The sequence below is a fragment of the Ipomoea nil genome, unplaced genomic scaffold (genome assembly GCF_001879475.1).
Source record: "Ipomoea nil cultivar Tokyo-kokei standard unplaced genomic scaffold, Asagao_1.1 scaffold1074, whole genome shotgun sequence".
In the NCBI taxonomy this organism is placed as follows: domain Eukaryota; kingdom Viridiplantae; phylum Streptophyta; class Magnoliopsida; order Solanales; family Convolvulaceae; genus Ipomoea; species Ipomoea nil.
In genome coordinates, this window is record NW_017617502.1 from 1,007,284 (window position 1) to 1,022,791 (window position 15,508).

A 15,508-nucleotide genomic window follows, 5' to 3' on the forward strand; every position below is an offset into this window, starting at 1 on the left:
AAAAATATATATATATATAAAATTGAACCAACTCACACTTACACATAAGATTCCCTCGTCAAAGGTTGTCTTTAGTGAGAGAGCTTTTCTTCAAGATCGTCGTCTCTGAATCAAATAATTAAATCCAGTACAACCAACTCAATATTCAAGTTTCGCTAGCTACTCCATTTTGGCGACCCAGATTTCCATTTCCATGAATGATCAGCGCAAAGTCAATCCTCCCCTCCCACCCACCACCGTCTCCCCCGCCGCCTCCCTCAATCCCCCGTTTCTCTGTTTCAGATTCTTACTCGCCTCCGTGAACCATAATTCCCCCGCCCCCAACTAACAAAACTGAAAATAGAATGATGCAAGTAACGATTTACATCATCTTCTTCATTATCTTCTTTAAAATCGCTTCTCCTTCCCTTTCAGTTAGCGACGTTTCACTGCAGCAACAGACCAATTCTTCTTCTTCGTCGTGTCCTCTGGATTTCGATGTTCTTCGGAGATTGGTGGAGCAGAGCTCCTCGCGGCCGACTTTGAACACTACAACGAATTGCCAGTACATCCTTCAGGGCCTCCGCCTCGTCCAGTCCGACTATCTCCGCCGCACCAACTCCTTCCTCCCGCCTTTGCTCTCGGCGCAATCTTGCTGGGACTCTTATCAGGCCGTAGTCAACGCTTTCCTCCCCGGCTTCGATATCCGCCGCCGCTGCGGCTTCGAAACCACCTGGATCTCTCAGGGTTGCATGAACATCACGACCCGACCCGAATTCGAGTCCAACGTCTCCGCCGCCGCCCTCTCCAGCGTCGTCTCCGCTTGCAATCAGTCTCTCGACAACAACTCCCCTTGCGCCACGTGTACCACCAGCCTCTCCAGCCTCTCCGCCGGATATCTCACCGGCCCTTCCATCGGCAACGTCTCGGATTGCACGGCGTACCCCTCCATTTACGCCGCCGCCTTCGCTAACCGCTTCGGCCCCACCGATAAAGGTACCGCAAAATGCTTATTCGGTCTCGATTCCTCTTCCCCCAGTTCGGGGAATGGAAAGAAAAAAGTTGTAATTCCCATTGTATCCGTGCTTTGTGGTTTGATTTTGGTTCTGGGATTTGGTTATTGGTACCTAAGGAGAAGAAAGAAAAGAAATTTTATGAAGAAATGGAGAACAACTTCTTCTAATCTGGGTTCTGCACTGGAATCAATTAGTAGCAGCACAACTCTGATTAAATTCTCATTTGATGAAATTAAGGCCTCCACCAAAAATTTCTCAAGGATGAACATAATTGGAATGGGAGGCTATGGAAATGTGTACAAAGGTGTTTTATCTGATGGCTCTGAAATAGCTGTTAAGAGGTTCAAGAATTGCTCACTAGCTGGAGATGCAAGTTTTGCCCATGAGGTCGGGGTAATCGCGAGTGTTAGGCATGTAAATTTGGTGGCATTGCGGGGATATTGTACAACAACAACGTCCTCCGAGGGTCACCAGAGGATTATAGTGTGTGATTTGATGAAGAACGGGAGTCTCCATGATCACTTGTTTGGATCATCGAGCAAGAAGCTGAGTTGGCCTATTCGACAGAAAATTGCCCTCGGGATGGCTAGGGGATTGGCTTACTTGCATTATGGGGCTCAGCCAGCCATTATTCATAGGGATATTAAGGCTAATAATATACTTTTGGATGACAACTTTGAGGCGAAAGTGGCGGATTTTGGATTGGCCAAGTTTACTCCGGAGGGTATGACACATATAAGCACTCGAGTGGCGGGGACTATGGGATATGTAGCACCCGAGTATGCCTTGTATGGGCAGTTGTCGGAGAGGAGTGATGTTTATAGTTTCGGGGTTGTGCTTCTTGAGCTTTTGAGCGGGAAGAAAGCGCTTATGGCGTTTAACGACGGGCAGCCTACGCTCGTGGCTGATTGGGCGTGGGCGTTGGTTAGGGAACGGAGAGCATTGGATGTGATTGAGGACAATATGGGTGAATTGGGGGCACCTGCCATTATGGAGAAGTATGTGTTAGTGGCAGTTTTGTGTTCTCACCCGCAATTATATGCTAGGCCAACGATGGAGCAGGTGGTTAAGATGCTGGACACTGATGTACCGGTTCCAATGATACCCGAGAGACCGGTTCCATTGATTGCAGGCATTGAAGATATTGAGAGATCGGTTAGCAGTAGTGGGTCTGGCTATCTTTCTACATCTGCTGGCTACCAACCATTCGAGGGAAATAGCCCTAAAGCCCCGGGGGGAGATGGTGAAGATTCTGTTGGCAGAAGAGAATGATTCAAGTCTAGTTTGCAGCTTCCTTCTATTAAATTCTTGATGATTTTATTGTCTCACTCTTTGGTTGGTTTACATCAAACTTGAGACATATTTACTCAGTTAAATCAATGTACGTTGGTTCTTCACACATGTAAATAAGCTTATATTTGATCGACAGCCTCAAAACCTTGGGGAAGAGATAAAAGTGTGAACTTGCAATCACCCACCATTAGGTAGCTTGTGGCAATCCAAATACTGGACTTGGTATCAGTTGCACAGCACAGATGTACTAATGGAAGGTAAGCTGACATATCATTGAGATTTTGTTCAGTAGCAGATGACTGTACTATTGATTTTGTGTTACAATGTAATATCTGTTCATACAGACATGGGGTTCGAAGAGCCACAGTTATGTCGCTTGACCACAAGGTCTTTTGTACTCCGTGATTGATATCTTTATCCAATTATCCTGATGCCTGAGCTAATATGCTTTGTGCAAAGTGAACTGTTTCATTCTTGGCTGTTCTTTTACGCTCTCAAGACAGCTATCCATTTGCTACTCGAATAATACTCATGTCTAATGATAATGTTGATGAAATTACTTAAGTATTTCAATGCATTTTTGGATATATAGATGTTTTCCACTATTTCTCATGTGGTTTTAGGCTAATGGGTGGCTCCATCTGATATTTGTTAGTGGTATACTTCTAATCTCCATCTGCGCATTCCATCACTGTTCATAGCCGCCGGAAAGTACCGCCTGGTACACTAAAGCAGTCTGACAATCCTTCTGGATGCAAACTGTTACGTGCATAGAATTCAAAGCCCACACAATCATTATACTCCCTAAAATCAAGGACAAGATATATATACAATAAAGATTTTAAATCATAATGTTAGGACTATATTGTTTGTATTCTAGTACGACTCTTATGTTGTTCTTATATTTACATTATGTTTTATTCTCATTAATGATATTCAGATAATTTAATCCTCATCTGGTATAGTGTTTCTCGCTTTTATCATGGTAGTGTATGCTTCGGTTTTCCCTGACAGTTTTGTTGGTGTTTATTCTTAATGGACCGTCTCCGAGGCTGCTGCATCGATCCCTATTGTGGCCAGTTAATTCGTTATCTTCCGCACATCACTTTGTCTTGATCAAACTCACCGCCTGTAATTACTTTTTTTTTTTGGCGAACTCAACCGCTCCCGTTCCCGTTCTTGCGTGGATAAGGCTTATTAGGGTTTTTGGGCAGAACCCTTCCTTTCCCAGAGACAACGCTGGTTCACTCCTCCGACATTGCTGCTTCATCTGGTTCGTTGGTGATGTCGCGGGCTGCCTAGCTTCAACAAGACCATGCCATATTACCGATGCTAATCTCTTCCATGTTCAAGGAGATCATGCATCTTGCAGTGGGGAGGTCTACATCCATTTAGCTATGGCCGTCGATTGAACAGTGTCTGGGGTCGACGACTAGGGCTCGGGCACCTCCTCGGCCAGCTGCAGGCTCTCCGGCGAGGGGATGCATCCATTGCAGATTACCTTAGACGGGCACATGTGTTGATCGAAGACTTGGCGTTAGCAGGTAGACCAGTCAGTTTAGATGACCAAAATTTGTACGCTTTTCGGGGGCTGAGGTCGAAGTTCCGGCTGTTGGCGGCTACGTTGACGACAGGCGAACCGGTGACCTTGACGGAGTTGTCTGACTTCCTCGTCACTCAGAAATTTATTTGTGCGGAGGATGGAGCTGGTCCGGCGGCAGACATGTCATTGGTTGCCCCTCGTTATCGTGGATAGACACAACATCGTAGAGGTGGCCGCGGGCGGTGGTAGCGCAGTCGTGGGCGTGGTAATCGTTCTCGGTCCTCCGGGCTTCGTTGTCAAATTTGTAACGGTCAAGGCCACTCGGCTTTGACTTGTTTTCACAGGTACTCGGCTCTATGGCTTATTCAGCTGGTGACGTTGGTTCGCATCACTGGTTCCCTGATACTGGAGCAATGAACCATGCCACACCTGATCCATCTGTGATGTCTTCTGCTGCTGGCTACAATGGGCCTAACACGTTGCGTGTCGGTGATGGAACATGTTTGCCTATTGTTAGTGTTGGTTCTGTTTTGGCAGCCACTAGGTCTAGGTGTTTTAAATTGTTTGATGTATTACATGTTCCTGACCTCGTTCATAAATTTGCTCGAGATAACAATGTTTTATTTATTTATTTATTTATTTTAATTTCACCCTAGCTCCTTCTTTGTGAAGGATCTTTCAACCAAGGCGGTCCTGTATAAAGGTAGCACTTCAGGGGGTCTTTATTCTTGGCCCGTTTCAAATGTTGGTCCTGCTGCATTAGCTGCTGCTCATACTTCTTCACGATGTGACATAATCGGCTTGGACATCCACATCTTCGTGTCTTGCGTCAGATTTTAGATTGTTGTTCTATTAGTTCGTCTCTTTGTTTTGCTTGTCATGTAGGGAAAGCCTCTCGGTTTCCTTTACCTCGTATTGAACGTTCTAGTTCGCATGTTTTAGAATTAATTTATACAGATATCTGGGGCCCATCGCCTTTACTTTTTGTTAATGGCTTTCGTTATTTTGTGTTGTTTGTGGATGATTACACTTGATATGTTTGGTTCTACCCTATGCGTGCAAAAATTGATTTATATTCCATTTTTTATCGTTTTCGCTCTTTAGTTGAACGTTTTTTTTTTCTCGCAAGATATTGTCTGTTCAGTCTGATTTAGGGACAAATTATGGATAAATTAAATCTAGACTCTCCATTTAGAGGGAGTGATTTTGTGTTCATGTGATGTGTGTGTACATTGTAAACTTGGCGTGTGTGCACTATAGTACATATGCGTGCACATTAGCTTGTAGTGATGCATGATGTGTATGCGTGCATTTTCATGTAAACGTGTGCACAATTTTAGAGTGTGCACGGTGTAATGTATGAGTGTGGCGTGTGTGCACATGATTCTGGCGATATTCTATGGTGCACACAATGTTGTGCACGAGTGCATATAGTCGCCTAGCTAGAGCACATAACAACATCACGTGTTTGTCTCGTTAAATTAAAGCAACGAACATTAACAAAATAATTATATTTTTTATATTTAATAATAATAATAGTAATTTATTATTTAAATGAAATGAGTTAATTCCATTTTTTATCTTAGATTTATTGGTTGCGGACTTACAGTTCACTTTTAGTTTTTTTTTTTTTTTTTTTTTTTTTTTTCAAAACATCATCTTTGATCATAGTATTATTGTGACATGACTATTTTTTATCATCTACTTAAACATGACCAAGGTTCCGACTTCCGAGTCCTCAAATGGCCAAACTGGATTCCGGTACTTTATATATATAAAAGTTTTAGATTCATTGTTTTAAAATATAACTTTAATTATTAAGTTTAAGGTTAAAAGATCCGAATCTTGCTTACAAAATTCAAATACGACACTACATGATCCATTGATTGGTTGTGAAAATGAGATTCCAATGCAAGTTGCCATAGTCACATCAATACATGCATCATAATGTCTCCTATACGAAAAGGATCCCATTATGAGCATCTCCCCTAGTCTTTTTTTTTTTTTGGGTCAATGAGTAGTCTGAATTTGTTCATATTATAATTAAGGGATGCAGTTGTTGTTGATATACAAGTTGGTATTACTTTAAATGTATTTTAGGCAACAAATCATTTAACATGGTGTCATATCACCCCCACACTCGGGCCCAACAGCTTTTCTTTTTGTCTAATTCACTTTCTTTTCTTTTGTCCTTTTTCCTGTGTAAGTTTGGGGAATACCCCCATTCATAGGTCCGTAAACTCCTTACTTTGAGAGACTGTGGGTGTCGCTAGTGAGACTCGATCCCTGATCATTCTTCCAAAGTTTCACCTCTATGACCAGTTGAGCTACCCATGCGGGCGTAATAACATGGTGTGATATCATATTGATATATATACACACCTAACCCTCAGAGACACAACACCAACATCTTCAATACCAATCATATAAAGACAAAAATAACAATAATAAAACCGTTACCTAAGTAGCTGGAAGATGCAATAGACACCAAAGTAGACAAATAAATTTGGACCAATCATAATTTCTGCAGTCTGAGCACTAATATCTTAATATATATGCCACACTTCTCAGCAAATCAGTATCTTTTTATGAACTCTTTTCCTTTTTGTCCTTCTCTCTGCACCTAAAGGCTAAAACTCCCCCTTAGCTTATTGGTACACTGACTGGGTAGTAGTGGTTACTCTGATCTAAGGGCATGGATATTAAGCAAGATGATGTTGAAAGAGGTGAGAACAGTGTGGCAGAAGCAGATATGATAGCCCCACTCATTACTCCAAAAAAAGAAGGATATGGAGGTGGTGAAAGCAAGGAAGAAAGATGGTTGCTTTACTTTTCTACAATTGTTGCAGTGTGTGGTTCATATTCATTTGGATCTTGTGTAAGTTCATTCTGCACTATACTCTAAAAGCTTCCCTTTTTCTTCATTACATTAATCTCTGGTTTCTTATTTTTCTTTCAGGCAGGCTATTCATCACCAACACAATCTGCCATCAGAGAAGATCTAAACCTATCCCTAGCCCAGGTTTGTCTGAACCACACTAAAAGACTGAATCTAATCAATTAACTAGTCTAACCCATGACCTTATAAACCCATATGTTCTCTCTTATTTTTTTTTCTATGAGGGACTCTTTAAAAAAAGAATAACAATATTGTATCTGTGTTTGTGTAGTACTCACTCTTTGGCTCCATTTTGACATTTGGTGCTATGATTGGAGCAATAACCAGTGGACCAATTGCTGATTTCATTGGTCGCAAAGGGGTGAGCGCCAGATATTGCATTTCAGATTAAATGGAATGATGTGTTTCGTCACAACTAAAAGACTAAGCCGATAGTTGAACTATACATTTATTATTTATATATATTATGCTCGACATAACATTGCTTTCAGTCCATGCATGATTAGAATTTTTATTTACTTTTCCTGATATGTTCCATCTGATGCAAAATGCAAATTACAGGCAATGAGAATGTCGGGCGCCTTCTGCGTGGCAGGATGGCTGGCCATTTATTTTGCTAAGGTCTGTCTGTCATTGCACTCTGATCTCTCAAGTTTAATTTTATATTCAAAACAACAAAATGTAAATTGACTGCAGAGTATATATATATATATATATATATATATATATATATATATTTAATATTTTGTTCCTAAGGGGGCTGTGCTTATGGACATTGGAAGGTTGGCAACAGGATATGGAATGGGAGTGTTTTCTTATGTGGTACTCTCTCTATCACCATATTCATGTTCTTAATTTCCTAGGATACAAAACCTTAGCTTATATTATCCCATTGCTTTCTTGTTGAAATAAACCGCTAAACAGGTACCTGTGTTTATAGCTGAAATCGCGCCAAAAGATTTACGAGGATCTTTGACAACATTGAATCAGGTGAAATAAGACACCTAACTATTTTTAGCAGATTTTAGTTTTAGTAGTGTTTAATGTTCATTCATGTGTATGCTACAGCTTATGATATGCACTGCAGTATCTGTTGCCTTCATTTTAGGGACAATTCTGAGTTGGAGGGCTTTAGCCCTAACTGGTTTGTCTTCTTAACATTAATCAATCTAAATCATATTGTTACTGAGAATTATTGAAGCAAAATAACAAGAGATGCTCTATTGTTTTATGTTCATATATGCAGGGATAATCCCATGTGCTATTCTTGTTATGGGCCTCTTTATCATTCCAGAATCTCCTAGATGGCTGGTGAGAAAGATAATATAACTCTACCAACAACTTTCTCCACTTCTCTATAGTTGCAAGACCAGACAGAAAAGTTCTGTTCGGATCAAACGCTTACTACTACACCAAAAGTTGTAGTTCATGGTGAAGATGCAACTTTATTTCTTTATCTACTGCCACATTTTCGAGAGGCAGGGTTATGGACTTGGGAGTTAGGGCCACATTTTTCAGCACCCTGCCTTTCGAAAATGTGATGGTAGATAAGGAAATAAGTTGCGCCTTTGCTGTGAGGTATATCTTTTAGCGTAATGATAAGCGTTTGATCCAAACAAGTTGAGATAAAATGTGTTTCTATCTGTAGGCAAAGATTGGGCATCAGAAGGAGTTTGAGAATTCACTACGTGCACTTCGAGGCAAAGATGCTGACATTTCTAAAGAGGCAGCTGAAATCATGGTTCATACTCTACACTAAAGTTCCATATTATATTTCTAAACATACAATTTCCAGCATGCAATGTATTCTCATTATATTATGTGATTCCATGGCAGGATTACATAGAAACCCTTGAAAAGCTCCCAAAAGCCAAATTGCTAGATTTGTTTCAAAGAAGATACTTGCGCTCAGTCACTGTATGTTTCCTTAGCTTGTTCTCAATGCATTTTTATTTTACATGCAACAACAGGCTCTTTTAGGGTGTGTTTGGAAACCTGAAAAATGAGTTCTGGAAATCATTTTCCAAGTTTCCAGTGTTTGGATGTGCCTGAAAAATCAAGTCAACGGAAATCATTTTTCATTGACTTTGGAAAATAGGCTTGTTTTGGAGGAAAATGACTTCCCCTTTTTTTGGGGGGAAGTCATTTTCCAACTTTTACACCAGCATCACACCACCACCAACATCATCAACACCATACCACCATCACCACCACTATACCCCCGCCACCATCACACCACCACCACAACCACCACCAACACCGCAACCACTACCACCACCACCACCACCAGCCTACCACCGCCACCATCGCCGCCGCCACCACCACCACATACCACCGCCACCACACCACCACCTTCACATTACCGCCGCCGCCACCACCACCACTATACCACCGTCGCCGCCACCACTACCACCATACCACCGCCACCGCCATCACCACCATACCACCGCAACCACCGCCACCATATCACCGCAACCACCACCACCACCATACCACTACAACCACTGTCGCCGCTACCATCGCCACCACCACCATACCACCACAACCACCATCGCTGCCACCACTACCACCATACCACCGCCGCCGCCATCACCACCATACCACCGCCACCACCACCACACCACCGCCATCACACCGCCACCGTCGTCACCGCCACCACCACCACCATACCACCGCAACCACCGCCGCCGCCACCACCACCATACCACCGCAACCACCGTCGCCGCCACCACCACCACCACCGCAACCACACGACCACTGCCACCACCGTCATACTACCACCACCATCACACCAACACCACTAACATCGTCGCCGCCACCACCAGCATACTACCGCAACCACCGTCGCCCCTGCCACCACCATACCACCGCAACCACCATCGTCGCCACCACCACCATACCACCGCCACCACACCACCACCGTCATACCACCACCAATTATTATTATTATTATTATTATTATTATTATTATTATTATATAACGAATAACACCACTACCACTACACCACCACCACCACCATAATATTTTGATATATTATTAGTTTTTTTTTTTTTTTTTTTGAAAAACTTAGCTATTTTTTATTATATTTAAAATTAATATTATATTATTATATATTATTATACATGTTGTAATATTCTAAATAAAATAATTAAAATGTTTAATTATACAATTCTACTCATTTTCCAGAAAATGAACCAAACACAGAAAAACAGTTTTCCATAATGCAACCAAACACTGGAAAGGAAAATGTTTTCCGGAAAATGACTCATTTTCCAGAAAACATTTTCCAGAAGTCATTTTCCTGCTTTCCAAACGGACCCTTATTGTCAATTTAATTCATGGTCAGATCGGGGTTGGACTAATGGTGTGCCAACAATTTGGTGGAATTAATGGAATCTGTTTCTACACCAGCAGTATATTTGAATCCTCAGGTACCAATCTCTAACCTATGATCAATCTCAACTTGCTGGGCAGAGGCCGATGAAGGGTCAAGTCCAACACCATGTGATTAGACGGATTGTTGGGAAGTCCAGCACCTTATCTCTTGAATCACCTGTCAATCTTGATTGCACAGTTTTTGCTCTGTGATCTGACACGAATACCATTTGTTAGGATCAAGTGCTTACACTATGTCAAAAATTATAGACAGTAGCGAAAGCACAATTTTATTTCCTTATTGACCGCTGCATTTTCTAGAGGCAGGTGCTAGACATGACCCGCCTCTGTCTAACAATCCTCTAACCACCCATTGTTGGACTTGATCCTTCACTGGTTTCTACCGAACTTGGCCCTTCACTGAACTTTGCCCAACAATGCATATAACTACATTTCCATTTAGAAGTTCAAATGCTTCACGATATCACCATATATTTCTTTGATTTCATTCCAGGGTTCCCTTCAGATGTTGGAACTATAATCTATGCGATTCTTCAGGTTTCAACCTTACTCTGGCAGATCTGTGGAAACTAGATAACCATTCTCAATTTCACCTAACCTTTTTTTTTTCCTTGGATAGGTTATAATCACTGCATTAGGGGCAACCTTAATAGACAGAGCCGGAAGAAAGCCTCTATTAGTGGTATAACTAGGAACATATCAGAATGCCATTAACTTAAGAATGTGTTTCATGAAATAGAGGCTAATTTAAAGCTTTTCTTTTTGCAGGTTTCTGGGTCAGGACTTGTCATTGGCTGTGCACTGACAGGCATCTCATTCTATATGAAGGTGAATGTTAAACAAAAATGCATTTCCCCAAATTTTCTTTTGATTAGAGTAAGGTTATGACGGAAAAAGAATCTTTGTTCTGAATCAGGGACATGAAATAGCTGTCAATGCATCACCATTACTTGCTGTAACAGGGATACTGGTACTGCTTCCATCTTTTATGTGTCGAAATCACCCCTAGTTCAATAAAGATTTCATTCTTAAAAGAGGTCTATGAATACTTGAATCACTAATAATTTGTTGGGCGGAAGCTCGTGAAGGGGCAAGTCTAGTAATTGGTGGTTAGATAGAGGGATTGTTAAGCAGAGGCCCGTGAAGACTAAGTCTAGCAATTGGTGGCTAAGAGAATTGTTAAACAGAAGTCAGTGAGGGGCCAAATTCAGCAATTGGTGGCTAGGGGGATTATTAGGCGGAGGCCGGTGAAAGACTAAGTCTAGCAATTGGTGGTTAGGCGGAGGTAGATGAAGGGTCAAAGTCCAATAATTGGTGACTATGAAATTATTGGGCGGAGGCTGGTGAAGGGCCAAGTCTAGCTATATGTGGCTAAGCGGATTGTTAGGCGGAGGCCAACGAAAGGGCAAATCCAACAATTGGTGGCTAGGAGATTGTTTGGCGGAGGTCAATGAAGGGTCAAGTCCAATAATTGGTGACTAGGAAATTGTTGGGTGGAGGCTGATGAAAGGCCAAATCCAACAATTGATGGTTAGGGGATTGTTGGGCAGATGCCAATGAAGGGCCAAGTTTAGTAATTGGTAAATAGGGGATTGTTGGGCGATATATAAGAAAATAAAGTTACGCATTGACTACGAACTATATATAACTTTTGACGTACTGATAAGCGTTTGATCCTAACATAATTGTTTATGAAATTCAGGTGTACATCGGATCATTTTCAGCAGGTATGGGGGCAGTCCCATGGGTAGTGATGTCTGAGGTAACATGCAAAATCCACAACTAACCTTTGTTCATATTCTAACTACCTTTTCACATTATCTTAAGTCTAGTTTGTTTGTGTTCCATCCAGATATTTCCTATAAATATTAAAGGGGTTGCTGGAAGCCTTGCAACACTAGTGAATTGGTTTGGTGCATGGTTATGCTCCTACACTTTCAACTTCCTCATGGAATGGAGCTCTTTTGGTAAAATCTCATAAGGATATGTTAGAAATGAAAACTCAATTCTATTCTTGGATTTGCACTAACTATATATGTGGATTTTCATGGTTGATTGCAGGTACTTTTTTTCTGTATGCAGTAATCAATGCCCTTGCCATTTTATTCGTGATCAAGATAGTACCCGAAACCAAAGGAAAAACCTTAGAACAAATACAGGCCGCTATCAATGCATGACATCTGATCTATTCTTTCCTTTTTCTTTTCAGTAGGAAATTGAAGAGGAAGATTATTCGTAGGGATGAATGATAACTTTGTATGTCATGTACTAGTATATTTATAATAAGAAAGATAATCATTTCACAAACTTTAAAAGAAGTGTTTTCATTTTTCAAATGTTAGATTAAATCGTGACAATCTTAGCCATTAATTGGTATGCATATCTTTCCAACACATATTCCAATAAAAGATATTATATCCCATCACAAACTTTATGAGGAGTGAATATGATATCACAAACTTTAACATAAATGTTTTATTAAATCGCAACCTATCTTTCAAACACATATCTCTATAAATACTACTCTCGAACTTTGTCTGGCTTTTTTGTCCTCCTGCATAAAGATATTCTGAATTTGTTTTTGTGCAATACTCACTCTTTGGCTCCATTTTGACATTTGGTGCAATGATTGGAGCAATAACAAGTGGTCCAATTGCTGATTTCATTGGTTACAAAGGGGTGAGCCGGAAGATATTGCACCTTTTTCACCTAAATACTTAGTAATAGTAATGTATTTACGAGGAGCTGAGTTTTGGCAAAATTACATCTAACTCTCAGCACTTGAAAACAGGAAACACAGTTGCAAAGCGTATCTGCAAGATTTGAAGAATAATAATAGGAAAATGACAATATTTTTTTTAGCAGATCTTGGATTTGCATCATATTCAAAGGAACTGTTTCTGGTGGTTTCTCACTGTTATGCATTAGTTGTTATTCATTCATACTTGTAAGTTTCATTGTTTGGTAGGTGAAAAATAAAATTACTCAGAATATTGATTCCATTGTTCGGTTGGATTTAGAGCATCCATAGTAGTGTAGTTTTTTGGTGGTTTTTGAGGAGTTCTTGTGAGTGTAATTAGGGAAGAGAATATGGGATGGAATAAAAAAAAAAAAGAGAAACAAAAATAAACCTGATTTTTTTATTAAAAAAAAGGGGTACTATCAGCGCCGGTAACGCGCCCGTGCCCTGCGCAAGTTTTGCTGTGGATCCCACATCTCTGAAAAAATCAATACCTTGCAGAGTGATCTTCGAATAGTTATGCTGTGCATCTGTATGCACCATGCATGGTGCATACAGATGCAAAAACGACGTCGTTTTATTAAAAACGCGCGTCTCCCCTTTAAAAAAAAAAATTCAGGTTCGATTCCTAGTAACAACATTATTTTGTTCATTCATTATGGAATTTTAGTTCATGGATTATGGAATTTTAGTTCATCGATTATGGAACTATAGTTCATCGATTCTGGAATTATAGTTCATCGATTCTGAAATTTTAGTTCATAGATTCTGGAATTTTAGTTCATTCATTCTGAAAATTTTAGTTCATAGATTAGATTATGGAATTATAGTTCATCAATTATGGAATTATAGTTCATCGATTATGTAATTATAGTTCATCGATTATGGAATTATAGTTTCGAACCTAATTTTTTTTTTTTTTAAAGGGGAGACGCGCGTTTTATAAAAACGACGTCGTTTTTGCATCCGTATGCACCATGCTTGGTGCATACGGATGCACAGCATAATTTGCCGTGATCTTCAACCTTCTCTCTCTTACCCCTCTCTCCTCCATGTTGGCACTCTATTTTTTAAAATCCGTGAATAACTCACAGGTGTGGATGCTAGAATTGTTAGAAATAATAAGTATAAAGACCTATATATGCCTACAAAATAATAAAAGTAATAAAAAAAGAAAGAAAGAACAAGAATGGGCAAAATAGTCAAATCATCTCATTTTTCTTCCCAACTTACATGAAAAACAAAATCTCATGTCCTACCAAAGATTTTGTTTTCCTCAAATGTCAATGAATTTCATAAACTAAACACCAAAAAATAACATTTTCCTCCACTTTAAAGAAAATGCTTTCTGTGGAAAACTTTTCCATCCAACCAAACATCCCCTAAATTGTTATTTAAAGTTTAAACTCTAATCAAATAATAGTTAAACTGTAATCAAATAATTTTATTTAAACATTAATTAAAATTTATTTTTTAATTTTTTCGATTTGGAACAGAAACCCTTTCTTAATAGGAATTGATCGACTGTACGGTTCGGTTCGAACCAAATCGTGATTATACCTAACCACAACTGGAGGAAATGGAGAGAAAAAGACTTGCAACTTGTGTGTAGGGCGCACTGCATACCTTTTTTTTTTGTTTTTTGTTTTTATTTTTTGTTTTGGGTTGTTAGCCTTTCTTTTTCCTCTTCTCTCCATCTCTTTCCTACATGTCATGCACTGCAAAACCACAAAGAAAATTTAACATTGTTAAGGTTGCTCTAAAAGTGTATTTCTTGAGTTCTTGATTGCAATCTTTCCTTCCGGGGACCATGGACTTTAATGAAAGTTGATATCAACACATCATGTTTCCTTTATCTCAAATGGATCCCCTTTAGGGTGGAGTTGTCCATGCCCTGTCTGGAATTATTCACATTATAATGGAGGGTGGTTGTTGAACAAGTTGGTATTGCATTAAATTTTATAGGCAACAAACCATTTAACTTAGTGGCATATTGATGTTCAAACACAATCTTGAATGTTAGAGCATCATCATCAGTGCATTTTTCATGATTTTTGAAACAATAACAAACTAAAGGTTTAGTTTTTAATAAATGTGGAGATTGATTTTTTGTTCGGTAAATAAAGGTTTTTATTAGGCCTGCTAGGTGAGAGAAAAGAGGTGACAAAGTCATAAATTTGCCCGTGGAGTGCAAGAATTGCGCCCAGTAAGCGCGTGCACGCACCTACTAGGCGCATTTGTAGCTTGAATGTTTTTCAGGATATATATATATAGTCCGCCCTTTTTTTCCTTTTTTTCTTGCCTTCCTTTCTCTTTCCTAATAACACTTCAAACACCGTGAAAAAACATTGACTGAAGAGGATGCTATTATGGGGAGGAGCCAGTCCACATTCAAGATGAGTAGGACCAAAGTTGACAAACAAATGAATTGTCTCTGCTTCAAAATATAAATGAATGCCATTAATTTCCGTAAAGTTGGCTTGCTTTTAGACATTGGCAACACCATTGTTGCTTCCTCAGTGCCACACCTTTGCATTTGAAAGTCTTCTCAGCAAATCAGTAGCACTTCATATACTTCACATTTAGAAGGATTCCCTTTGCTGTGGCATTCATACCTTTTGGGCTTTCTTCCTTTTATCCT

General features: G+C 39.9%; 3 protein-coding genes across 5 annotated transcripts; all 3 read left to right on the forward strand.

Moving 5' to 3' along the window:
• Positions 1-45: 45 nt before the first annotated feature.
• LOC109182741 (probable LRR receptor-like serine/threonine-protein kinase RKF3) lies at positions 46-2,893 on the forward strand. The gene has a single exon (XM_019332915.1). It carries the CDS (start codon positions 345-347, stop codon positions 2,265-2,267), a length of 1,923 nt encoding a protein of 640 aa, XP_019188460.1. The 5' UTR covers positions 46-344; the 3' UTR covers positions 2,268-2,893.
• Positions 2,894-4,187: 1,294 nt separating this feature from the next.
• LOC109182605 lies at positions 4,188-4,935 on the forward strand. The gene is made up of 2 exons (XM_019332753.1): positions 4,188-4,343; positions 4,504-4,935. The coding sequence occupies exons 1-2, from the start codon at positions 4,188-4,190 to the stop codon at positions 4,669-4,671; spliced, it is 324 nt and encodes a 107-aa protein (XP_019188298.1). The 3' UTR covers positions 4,672-4,935.
• A 1,305-nt stretch (positions 4,936-6,240) lies between these two features.
• On the forward strand, positions 6,241-12,442 carry LOC109182743 (sugar transporter ERD6-like 7). Of its 3 annotated transcripts, XM_019332918.1 has the most exons (19): positions 6,244-6,475; positions 6,520-6,709; positions 6,791-6,853; positions 7,002-7,091; positions 7,292-7,351; positions 7,487-7,552; positions 7,655-7,720; positions 7,799-7,874; positions 7,977-8,041; positions 8,379-8,471; positions 8,567-8,647; positions 10,078-10,162; positions 10,621-10,664; positions 10,747-10,809; positions 10,896-10,955; positions 11,044-11,097; positions 11,830-11,889; positions 11,980-12,094; positions 12,189-12,442. In XM_019332918.1, exons 2-19 carry the CDS (start codon positions 6,527-6,529, stop codon positions 12,302-12,304), a joined length of 1,440 nt encoding a protein of 479 aa, XP_019188463.1. In that variant the 5' UTR covers positions 6,244-6,475; positions 6,520-6,526; the 3' UTR covers positions 12,305-12,442. The 3 variants fall into 3 exon arrangements, with proteins under 3 accessions (XP_019188464.1, XP_019188463.1, XP_019188462.1); XM_019332917.1 differs by having other exon boundaries at positions 6,244-6,709; XM_019332919.1 differs by lacking the exons at positions 11,830-11,889; positions 11,980-12,094; positions 12,189-12,442 and adding an exon at positions 11,215-11,372 and having other exon boundaries at positions 6,241-6,709; positions 11,044-11,151.
• The last annotated feature ends 3,066 nt before the right edge of the window (positions 12,443-15,508 follow it).